The sequence below is a fragment of the Bidens hawaiensis genome, unplaced genomic scaffold, assembly GCF_021521415.1.
Source record: "Bidens hawaiensis isolate Kalapana, Puna unplaced genomic scaffold, B.hawaiensis_p1.1 tig00058670_1, whole genome shotgun sequence".
Taxonomy (NCBI): domain Eukaryota; kingdom Viridiplantae; phylum Streptophyta; class Magnoliopsida; order Asterales; family Asteraceae; genus Bidens; species Bidens hawaiensis.
In genome coordinates, this window is record NW_027500556.1 from 30,265 (window position 1) to 42,427 (window position 12,163).

Below are 12,163 nucleotides of genomic sequence, written 5' to 3' on the forward strand. Positions count from 1 at the left end.
GTAGACATCGGTCAGCAGGTGCTGCTCTCATGTTTTCCCTTCAACTAAGACTGGCCCTTTTCCCCGAATATCAATACAAGATTTGTCTCTGAACTTAACATTTCCGGTGACACATTCATTCAACTCATAAATGTTTGCTTTATTACCTGTTGTTTTGGATAAAAATCGGCTAAGGATAATGTAACCAAATTCGTTTAGTGAGGATTAGTGCTATGGTGACGAAAACAAGTATGTATCGATTGCAAACACAAACACACGGATTTGTTACGGGGAAAAGCCCTTGATCTGGTTCGGATCGCCGACACAAAAACCACGGGTGATGACAAATCGTCTATCACCACTTTATTAATTAAAAAAGGGTGTTACAAGGGTTGGAGATATTGATCAGTAATACAATGATTTCTAAGTAAACGAGCTGTGATATAGAGATGCTCTGGTGTGTGTGTATACAATGTGTCCTTCTAACTGATCATAATCTCAATTTAAATAGGAAAAGAATAACAAATATCCCTAATTTTAGCCTAGAATCAAGCATTTCCATAATTAGAATTCACAACCTTTTGGTTGAAAGCCACACCCCTTTGCCAGTAAACCAAGCTAGTGGTTGTTTAATTATGTTTAAACATTATATATACATATTGTCTTTCATAAATATCTATATATATATATACATATATATATAACTTTTTATAAAAAAAAATCCAGGCCTATTGGGGTTTTGGGACGGGGTCCGTCGATCACCCGGCCCTCCTTTACACTATGTTCCTGAGTCTCAGTTAACGATGAAAGGGGAAGGAAAATATGAAAAAAAATCATGTTCCAGAGACTTTTTAAAAAAGGGAGGGGAAAAGAGAGAAAATGCTAGAAAATTTGAACATATTATCATCCTCTCAAATTGGAAAGATTAAGAGAGAAAATATTTGTGTCTAATTATAACTTCTATCAATTCCTAAATTACTCTTATATCTAACTCCATGTAATAGTTTACTTAAAGAGTATAATACGAATATGTATCTTTCTTTTCTTTTCCTCTTAACTCGGGAATACCTAAGATGTTTAATTCACCTTCTTATCATTACCCTTCCATTAAAATCGGGAACACCAAATAAAATAAATCATTTTCCCTCCCCTAGTTAAATGAAACTAGGGAACACATCGTTATAGCCGACCCTGCATTCCGGCATATGTACTACAGTCTGTATATATATATATATATTATATATATAAAGCAAATCCAAAGAACCTCTTAAATTTTAAGAGATGCGACTTTGGTTGCTTTAGGTACAAACTTTGTTGCATGAAAATTTCAATTTCAAAGGGCATTCATGGCTTTTCACTAACACTCTTATGTAACATGTAATTTATTGAAAAATAATTATAACTTTTCTCCTCCATCTTTAATCATTTTTTGTTAATTTTTTAGAGAGTTACACATTGCTCCTTATTCACAAGCAACTACCCCCCCCCCCCCCGGCAACATTTTAAAGATTATAATTCTTTCACATGTTAATATTTTTTTAAAAACAATTACACCATAAAAACAAGCATTTTATTCTATTTAATTTGAGTATAATATTGCTACAATTGTTTTAATTATAGAAAGCTTACATGTTACGTTATTACCAGTTAGATCGACAACAGGTCGGGTCAGACGACCATTGGTCATGTAACAACTCGAATTCTACAAATTAATATTTATTAGTCTTAACCCGAACCACTTTTATATTCGGGAAAATTTATGAACATAATATTGAGACAATTAGTTTTTTTTAATATTATTGTTTAACTATCTATTTATTTATAAAACAACTCTCAAGATTATACAATTTACACCCTAATCAATACTTAAACCCATTTTTGTTTCCATCTTCATAATAGAGGGACCGGATTGTAAAACCTGATTATATTATTATATTAATAATCCAAACCCAATTACCAAACTGATGTGGTCCAACTTATATATAAATAATATAAATATTTCCTACACTTTTAATTGTTTTTGAGCTCATTTTTGTTAAATATTGCCCCTGGTGATTCGTATTTGAGTTTTAAAGGTTTCTTGAGAAAACGAACTAAAATGAAATATTTATACCAAACTTGTGACAGATGAGTGTGGTTTCAAATGTCTTTAACAAACTATTCTTTCAACCTCAAGTTAATAAGTAATGAAGTTGTCGGGTAATTTACATGTAACAATTAACGTTTATTATAAGAAGAAAGAGATGCCACGAACAACTATTAATGAATGAGACAGTTATATTTGTTGAGTGCTTATTTGTGCTAAATGATTTTTAAATCCCATGAGAACTCTCAGTTTGTTTTCAAATGTTGTAGGATTTAATTGGAAGGGCCACAAGGAAGTCTCTAAGCCCATGTGAACTATTGATTTTTTTTAACCGGTTGTCACAAGAAACAAGGCCTGATGTCGGTGTTTAGAAATTAAATGTAAATAACCTAAGGCAATTATAAAAGGTATCTTGGAGAAAAATAACAAAACCTACAACCATCGAGTAAAAAAGAATATTAAATTCTTTGGCGACGGAATTTTTTTTACACAGAAGATTTGTGGTTTGGTGGGGGAATTAATTTGTGCTACCTACGTAAGCATTATTATTTGGATACAGTGGTGTTAGTAGCTGCGGAGAAAAGATGAACGAAGGTTATTATTATTATACAACTGTGGCTGCTATTCAGAAGGTTAGAGTAAGGAAATAATTATAAAGCTTTAAGAATCTTTTGGTTTAGTTTCTTTTCTTTATGATTTTCGTTTGTTTTGAGTTTGGATCAGACATGAACATGTTTAATAATTTTGTGTCTTTGTCCATTATTATTGATATGAGTAGCTAAACTTTTTAGAACTACCTAGGTTTGGTTGATTGACGATGTTTTGATGATTGTTTCGGGTTGAGTAACGAACATATAATTGATTTTCTAGTGTCAAGTTTAATTATTATGATTTTATTCTATGATTGCTATTGAGTTGTTCAATATTATATTAATTAAACCCTGTGTGATTTTATCTTTACATGAATTAGTTTCGTGTTTTGTTTAGGATTGCATGTTAGACTAATTACTTGGTGTTTTTAGTTGTTTGTGGTAGACGTCATCATAGGGTTTGATTGGTTAAAGTTGTTCATATCAATGGTTCATCTCCTTTTGGTTGGACCAAGACATTAGGAGTTGGTTTGTCTCTTTGGTCTATTCGATTTAGTTTGCCGTTGCGAGACCACATGCGGTTTTCTAGCCGTTGATTAGGTTAATTTGTAAGCCGAATTATTTAATCTTTAATATTGAATTACCCCTTATTACCTAGGTTTGTTACGATTACGAGCTTTAGAGGAATTTGTGATTTTGATCGGACCAAGTAAAAAATCAATTGGGTACTAAGAAAATCAACTGTGCTTTATCTTCTTTTCTAGACGTTTTGGGGGTCTTTAGTAAAACTGACCGTGGGGAACTATTTTCCCTTATTATTGTCTAGTTGGATTATCTTTTGAACCCGGCTTTATGTATTCGTTGTCACCCGAGCGTCGTTGATAGTCGTCAAGATACCTTACCTGGGTGGTTCACCTTCATCATATTTGAGAGCTCCGTTGTGCCATTAAGTTTTTCTTGTCAGTTTTATTAACTTAAGTAGTTAGTTAAAGTAATTAAAATAAAATAGAAAAAAAATAAAAGAATAATAATATCAATTAAATATTTTAAGGTAGGACTTGGATTGGGGTTTATAATCTAAGCCGTTCTCACGTGTCTTCGAGTTCGATATCTGGACTTTCCTAATATTTGCTATAGGCGACCGGTACACTTGCCGTTTGTGTGAACTAGGATAGATTGTTTGGTTTTTAAAGCTTAGTTGCGATTCGTGATTATTATATATATTTTTTTCGCACATCAAGTTTTTGGCGCCGTTGCCGGGGACACGGTTTGAGGCGATTAGAGAACGACCCGAGTTTGGGGACTTACCTGTTTTCTTTTTACTTGCTTATTTGTTTTAATTTGTTTTAGTTTAATTTAAGCCTAGTTAATTTTAGTTTTTTTTTCTTTAGTCGTATGCGTCATACCCGCTCGCAAGGAACGCCGAAGCTTGAAACGTCTGACGATACCGAGAAAATCCTGCCCGAGAGAGAGCTTTTTGTTTCACCGACAGGTTCTGATTCTTCTTCTTCTTATGTTTGTTCCGCTTTTTCTAGGGATAGGAACATGGGTGACCAACCGCCTAGGAGAGTAGTAGCTGACTATGGTAGGCCGACAACGAATCCTCATTCAAGCATCACTTTACCGAACGGTGCCGCCGCTGGCAACTGGTCCATTCCTGCCCACATCATGCAACTCATCAAAACCGCACTCCAATTCGAAGTACTAGAGAGCGAAGATCCTTCAAACCACATCAACATGTTTGTTCAAATCTACGAAACTTTCAATATTGGCAACATGAACAATGAAGCCATCTATCTCCGTCTTTTTCCCTTCTCACTCACTGGCAAAGCCTACAAATGGCTGAAGTCACTACCTGCTGGATCCATCACCACTTGGGCGGGCCTTCAAGAGAAATTCATGACCAAATTCTTTCCGCCATCTAAATCCGCTTGACTCCGTGAGGAGATTTGTTCCTTCCGCATGAGGTTCGACGCGTCTTTCGAGGAAGTTTGGGAAAGATTCAAGGACCTCCTTCTTAGTTGTCCTCACCACGGTTTAGACAAGTGGATGCTCATCGAGAAATTCTACAATGGAGCCACACAACACGTGAGAGAGATGTTGAACCAGACTGCTAACGGGAACCTCCTTAAGAACAAAGATCCCGATGAGTGTGTCGTCCTTTTTGATGATCTAGCAGCGAGCTATGAGGGGCACGGGGGCAGAAATTCTTCCACGTCATCGAGAGAAGTACTTCAAGTTGATTCGAACACTAGCATGCAGGCGCAGATTGATGCTTTGAACAAACTCGTTTGAGATCTTACTGTTTAGAGCGTCGCGAAGTGTGAGGTTTGCCGAGGGGGTCACGACACCATTGACTGTGCTGTTAAGCTGGGTAGTAATCAGGAGGAAGTTGACTTCGTCAACAACCCCTTGAGATATCAAAACCCCGTCTTCGGCGGGAACACTGGCTGGAGAAATTAGAATAACTACCGAGGGGGACAAGCCAGTGGCTACCAAGCCCAATACCAAAACCAGCGTCAAGAGGATCTATTCGGGAAGGGGAGTTCAGGTCAGGAAAGTTCGGAACAAGTGGGGCGTGAGGAGAAGAAAGCCTCACTAGAGGAGATGATGGCTGAGCTTCTGAAGCGAGATGAGAGGAACCGAGTGACAAATGAGGCGAAATTTGCGGAACACGATGCCATGTTGAAGAACCAAGCCACGTCTCTGGCTAATCTTGAGTGTCACGTCGGAGAGATTTCAAGCCAGTTATCTGAGAGAGCACCGGGTTCACTACCGAGTAACACCAAGAAAAATCCGAGAGGGTTCGCAAAAGCAGTGACTACTAGGAGCGGTGCTAGAAGAGAAAGAGAGGCCGGACCTTCGAGAGTTGTCACACCTGCGGTTGATGAAGTAGAGCAGGTTGACGAGGAGATCCAGATGGAGCCTCCTCCGGCCGAGGCACACCAGCAGACTATTCCAGCGAGTACGAAGCCGGCCGATAAAACTTCATCATCATCAAACCCACCTCTGAGAGTCTATAAACCCAAACTGCCTTATCCTGGGAGACTCCGACCGGATAGAGACGAGGAGCAAAACTCCAAGTTCCTTGAACTTCTCAAACAGCTTCACCTGAACATTCATTTCCTTGAGGCGCTTACTCAGATGCCCAAATATGCCAAATTCCTCAAGGACATTCTTTCCAATAAGGAGAAGCTAGCTGAGCTCTCTTCTATTCCGTTGAGTGTTGGGTGCTCTGCAAAACGTTGCCTGAAAAGATGACCGATCCTGGGAGTTTCACAATTCCCTGCATCTTAGGTGACGATACGGTTCGACATGCTTTAGCCGACCTTGGGGCCAGTATCAATCTTATGCCGTATTCTGTTTTTAGTAAGTTGGGTCTTGGCGAACCGAGGCCAACCCGAATGAGTATCCAACTTGCTGATCGTTCCGTGAAATACCCGCGAGGGGTGGTCGAGAACATGCTTGTTCGTATCGACAAGTTCATCTTTCCGGTGGACTTTGTCATTCTAGATATGAATGAGGATGATAGTGTCCCGCTCATTTTAGGCCGACCATTCCTTGCCACCGCACAGGCGTTGATCGACGTCCGTGAGGGAAAATTGATTCTTAAAGTTGGGGATGATAACGTAACCTTTGACGTAAGACAGTCACTTAAGCATCCCAAGTCCGCGGATGACTCCCTGTATTTCGTTGACACCATCGTATCGCATGTGCGGGAGTTTTTCACTGACATATGTGGAGGACCTACCTTGGAACCACAGATTCTCGATAAGGAGATTTCAGAGGTCGAGATGGTTGTGATGACCACTCCACCATTGATAGAAGACACCGTGTCACCACCCCTAGATTCTGAGTCAGCTGTTGAGATTGTGCGAGACGATCCGAGAGACAGACCTTCCGTTGAGAGCCCTCCTCCTTCCTTAGAACTTAAGGATCTACCCGATCATCTGGAGTATGCATTTCTGGACGAAGAGAGGAAGCTACCCGTCATCATCGCGTCTGCCTTGACGGAGGTCGAGAAGTTGAAGTTGTTGAAGGTGCTGAAAGCGCATAAGGAGGCAATAGCATGGAAGATTATCGACATAAAAGGGATTAATCCCTCGTTCTGTACTCATAAAATCCTCATGGAGGATAATTTCAAATCCGTCGTTCAGCCTCAACGCAGGCTTAATCCAAAAATGCTAGAGGTCGTTAAGAAAGAAATAATCAAACTCCTTGATGCGGGAATCATGTTTCCCATCTCTGATAGCGCCTGGGTGACTCCGGTCCAAGTGGTTCCCAAGAAGGGTGGCATGAATGTCGTCACCAATGAAAGGAACGAGCTTATTCCCACTAGGAACGTGACCGGTTAGAGAGTCTGCATCGACTACCGCAGACTGAACGATGCCACTAGGAAAGATCATTTTCTTCTACCTTTCATTGATCAGATGCTAGAGCGTTTGGCGGGTCAGCAGTACTACTGTTTTCTGGATGGTTTCTCCGGGTATTTCCAAATCCCGATCTCTCCCGATGATCAGGAGAAAACCACATTCACCTGCCCCTACGGCACGTTTGCCTATAAGCGCATGCCCTTTGGACTCTGTAACGCTCCAGCTACTTTCCAGCGATGTATGGTTGCGATCTTTCATGACATGATCGAAGATTCCATGGAGGTCTTCATGGACGATTTTTCTGTCTTCGGGAATTCTTTCGATCATTGTCTCTCCAACCTTGATAAGATGATGGCTCATTGTGTCGACACCAACCTCTTCCTCAACTGGGAGAAGTGTTGCTTCATGGTGCGCGAGGGCATTGTTCTAGGATATAGGATCTCGAGTGTGGGGATCGAGGTCGATCGAACTAAGATTAAAACAATTTCTAATATTCCCCCGCCCACGTCTGTGAGATCCATCCGTAGCTTCTTAGGTCATGCTGGTTTCTATCGCCGGTTCATCAAAGACTTCTCAAAAATCGCGAGACCGATGACCAAGCTACTATAGAAAGACGCTCCATTTGTCTTCTCTGAACAGTGTATCGAGACGTTTGATCTTCTAAAAGACAAACTCGTTAACGCCCCGATCATGATTTCTCCCGACTGGTCTATGCCATTCGAATTGATGTGCGACGCGAGCGACTATGCAGTTGGAGCAGTGCTTGGACAGCGGAAGGAGAAGCACTTCCACCCGATCTACTATGCTAGCCGGACCCTAAACCGTGCTCAGGAGAATTACACTACCACCGAGAAAGAGTTGTTAGCTGTGGTGTTTGCATTTGATAAGTTTAGGTCCTATCTTGTTCTGTCCAAAACAGTCGTCTGCACGGATCATGCTACTATTCGTTATCTTTTCAGCAAGCAGGATGCTAAACCACGTCTCATCCGATGGATCCTGCTGCTTCAAGAGTTTGATATCGAAATCTGTGATAAAAAGGGGGCCGAGAATGTAGCGGCCGATCACTTGTCACGTCTTGAGAGAGCCGAGATTGGAGATGCTGGGGTCCTCATCAATGACCATTTCCCGATAGAGAATCTCATGTTTGTTAGAGCCCAGGATGACGGCTACCCATGGTTTGCCGATATCGCAAATTTCCTCATTGATGGTTCCCTCCCTAAGAGGATGTCTCACCAGCAAAAGAAGAAATTCTTTGCTGACGTAAAGTTCTAAATTTGGGACGACCCATTTCTTTTTCGTATAGGTGCTGATCAGTTGGTGAGGGGATGTGTAGATGTTGAAGAAGGGTGGCGGATTTTGAGCCACTGCCATGAGGGACCGACAAGAGGTCACCATGGTGCTGTTCTTAATGCTAAGAAGGTCTTCGATTCAGGATTCTATTGGCCTTTCAATTTTCAAAGATGCTCATGCGTTCGTTAAAAGCTGTGACCGATGCCAGCGTGTTGGTAACATCTCATCCCTAAATGAGATGCCCCAAAATGCAAATCAGGTTTGCGAAATTTTTGACATTTGGGGTATTGATTTTATGGGCCCGTTCCCGTCGTCTAGAGGGAACAAGTACATACTCGTGGCGGTTGATTACGTCTCCAAGTGGGTCGAAGCCAAAGCCTTGCCCACTAACGATGCCCGAGTTGTAGTGAGATTTCTGAGAAATCTTTTCTCTCGTTTTGGTGTACCGAAAGCCTTGATCAGCGATCGAGGCACTCACTTCTGCAACACGCAGATGGAGAAGGCGTTGCAACGCTATGGGGTCACCCATCGGCTTGCGACTGCCTACCACCCATAGACCAGTGGACAAGTGGAAGTGAGTAACCGGGGCATTAAACGCATTCTTGAGAAGACGGTTGGGCTAAACCGAAAGGATTGGTCCGACAAATTAGATGATGCTTTGTGGGCTTTCCGTACAGCGTACAAAACTCCGACCGGTTCCACACCGTTTCGAATGATTTATGGGAAAGCCTGTCATCTGCCTGTTCAGTTGGAGCACCGTGCTTCTTGGGCGCTTCAAACAGTTAACCTTGATCTTTCGACTGCTGGAGATAACCGTTTCCATCAGATACATGAATTAGAGGAGCTCCGCGATCATGCTTATGCACACTCGTATAATTATAAGTTGAAGACCAAAGAGCTGCATGATAGGAAATTGAGAGGTGATAAACAGTTCAAGTGTGGGGACGCCGTACTCTTGTTTAATTCCCGACTCAAATTATTTACGGGAAAGCTTAAGTCCCGATGGTTTGGACCATACACAGTTAAGGAAGTTTTCCCGTATGGAGCAATAGAAATTGAAGACAAAAATGGGAGCTTCAAAGTTAATGGTCACCGTCTGAAGCACTACATTGGTGACAAGGCGAGCATGGAGGAAGGTGAGGTTTTTCGCCTTACAACATCTTTGGGTTAGAAGTGAGAGCGAGGTCAGGCTGAGGACCCGTTAAACCAAGCGCTCTCGGGAGGCAGCCCGAGTTTTGTTTATCTATTTTTATTTTTGTTTTTAAGGATCCTCCCGATTGAAGCCGCTCGTACTCAATCTCCATTTGAGCAGCTGATTTTGAGGGTATTCTGTTTGTCTTTCATTTATAAATAAAAAAAATAAAAAAATATAAAACCAACAAAATCCAAAAATAATATATAAAAAATGCTAAAACACAAAAATATTTTTTTTCTTATGTTTTTGTTTTATGTTTTGTACGCCGCTACATGCGAGCGAGTTTGAGTTATTGCAGGTATTATTATGCGCATGGTAGCTCTGATGGCGTCTTGGAACTGGTTCTCCCGAGGTTGCGACCGCGAATGAAATGCTATACGGTCGTTCGATTGTTTTATTTTTATTTTATTTTATTTCTTTTCCTTGTTCTCATCGAGGACGATTTCGTTCTAAGTGTGGGATGGGAATTTATTCTACTTAGTTGTAGGAAAAAAAATTAAAAAAAAATATATTAAAAAAAAATTTGTTTTGTTCTTTCGCTGAAAATTATGTCGGCTACTTAAGTTCGAGGGACATATACTTGTATATGTTTGGTCCTGTTATCCACCTGTAGACATACGGGATAACCATTGACCCGGAAACTGAAAGTGGCTGGGGCGACTGAATTTGAAAAAAAATAATAAATAAAAAAATGAAAAAAAAAGTTTTAAAGAAAAATGTCCCTTGAAAATTGTTTTTGTTCTACGTTAAGCTGGAAATGATATTATTACCAATGTGCTTATGAACTCTCGGAACTTTTGAAATATATAACATAATAATAAAAGAAGGGATGGTTTGCATATCTGATTTGGGATGTGTCGGTAGGCCCAACTAGCTTTGATAGTCCTCTTTAGCAGTTTTTATATATATAATAATTTGAAAAACGGTGAAACCGAATTTCGATGCTTAGGGAGGATTACCATAATCTGAAAACTTTGAGATGGTTATACTTAGATGCACTCAAACCAGCACACACCACATGTCCATCTTTTTACGAGCTTAAAAATAGTTATATATTTTATGGTGATATAAAAGAGAAAAAAAAAAGAAAAAAGAGATGAAAAAAAAGAAAAAAAAAGAGAAAAAGAAAAGTATGTATTGTAAGTTATGTTTGTGTATTCTCAAAAGTTGTTCAAGAAAAGCAAATGCTTGTGAAGAAATTTATGTATTGTAAAATGCCAAAGAAACATTCTTTAAAGTTAGTAAAAGAGGCCAAAGATACACATACTAGACGGGACTTAGAGTTTACGTGTTACCAAAGGGATAGTGACTCTGAGGATACACTATTGGGGCTCGAAGGTTCTTAGTCAATAAATAAAAATTAGGAATTTATAGGACAAAGTCCAATAATATTTAGGAATAGCTCGTACGACCTCCACATGACCATTCATCCATCAAAATTTCACCGAGTGCATCTAATTAGTACCATCAACGAGTCCTTGGCTTATGGTGATTTTTCGAGCCAGTTTGCATCGACTCTAGTTTTCTAGCTCTCTTTGTCTGAGATGGGGTAGGTGTAGCTTTAATTTTTGGACTTAAAAATGTTTAATGTAAAAGGGGGGCTAGATTGGCTGGTGGCTGGGTTTAAGTGGACAACAATATCGACAATCGCGGTCAATATGTCCAGCTGTTTCTTGTGCTTTAGTAATGTTAAATAATCTTGGAGGTTGTTGTTTTTTCACTTGGTTATGATCCTGTGTAGATTACTTTTTCAGGGACGAAAACTGTTTAAGTGTGGGGATATTTGATGTGGTCCAAATTATATATAAATAATATAAATATTTCCTACACTTTTAATTGTTTTTGAGCTCATTTTTGTTAAATATTGCCCCTAGTGATTCGTATTTGAGTTTTAAAGGTTTCTTGAGATAACGAACTAAAATGAAATATTTATACCAAACTTGTGACAGATGAGTGTGGTTTCAATGTCTTTAACAAACTATTCTTTCAACCTCAAGTTAATAAGTAATGAAGTTGTCGGGTCATTTAAATGTAACAATTAACATTTATTATAAGAAGAAATAGATGCCACGAACAACTATTAATGAATGAGACAGTTATATTTGTTGAGTGCTTATTTGTGCTAAATGATTTTTAAATCCCACGAGAACTCTCAGTTTGTTTTCAAATGTTGTAGGATTTAATTGGAAGGGCCACAAGGAAGTCTCCAAGCCCATGTGAACTATTGATTTTTTTTAGCCGGTTGCCACAAGAAACAAGGCCTGATGTCGGTGTTTAGAAATTAAATGTAAATAACCTAAGGCAATTATAAAAGGTATCTTGGAGAAAAATAACAAAACCTACAACCATCGAGTAAAAAGAATATTAAATTCTTTGGTGGCGGAATTTTGTTTTACACGGAAGATTTGTGGTTTGGTGGGGGAATTAATTTGTGCTACCTACGCAAGCATTATTATTTGGATACAGTGGTGTTAGTAGCTGCGGAGAAAAGACGAACGAAGGTTATTATTATTATACAAGTGTGGCTGCTATTCAAAAGGTTAGAGTAAGGAAATAATTATAAAGCTTTAAGAATCTTTTGGTTTAGTCTCTTTTCTTTATGATTTTCGTTTGTTTTGAGTTTGGATCAGACATGAACATGTTTAATAAT

At 39.4% G+C, this 12,163-nt stretch overlaps 1 protein-coding gene across 1 annotated transcript; it reads left to right on the forward strand.

Moving 5' to 3' along the window:
• Positions 1 to 9,030: 9,030 nt before the first annotated feature.
• On the forward strand, positions 9,031 to 9,489 carry LOC143602339 (uncharacterized). Its single transcript, XM_077079483.1, has one exon. It carries the CDS (start codon positions 9,031 to 9,033, stop codon positions 9,487 to 9,489), a length of 459 nt encoding a protein of 152 aa, XP_076935598.1.
• Positions 9,490 to 12,163: the final 2,674 nt, after the last annotated feature.

Coding starts and splice junctions, on each gene's coding strand:
- LOC143602339 (XM_077079483.1), top strand. CDS start 9,031: ATGATTTATGGGAAAGCCTGTCATCTGCCTGTTCAGTTGGAGCACCGT.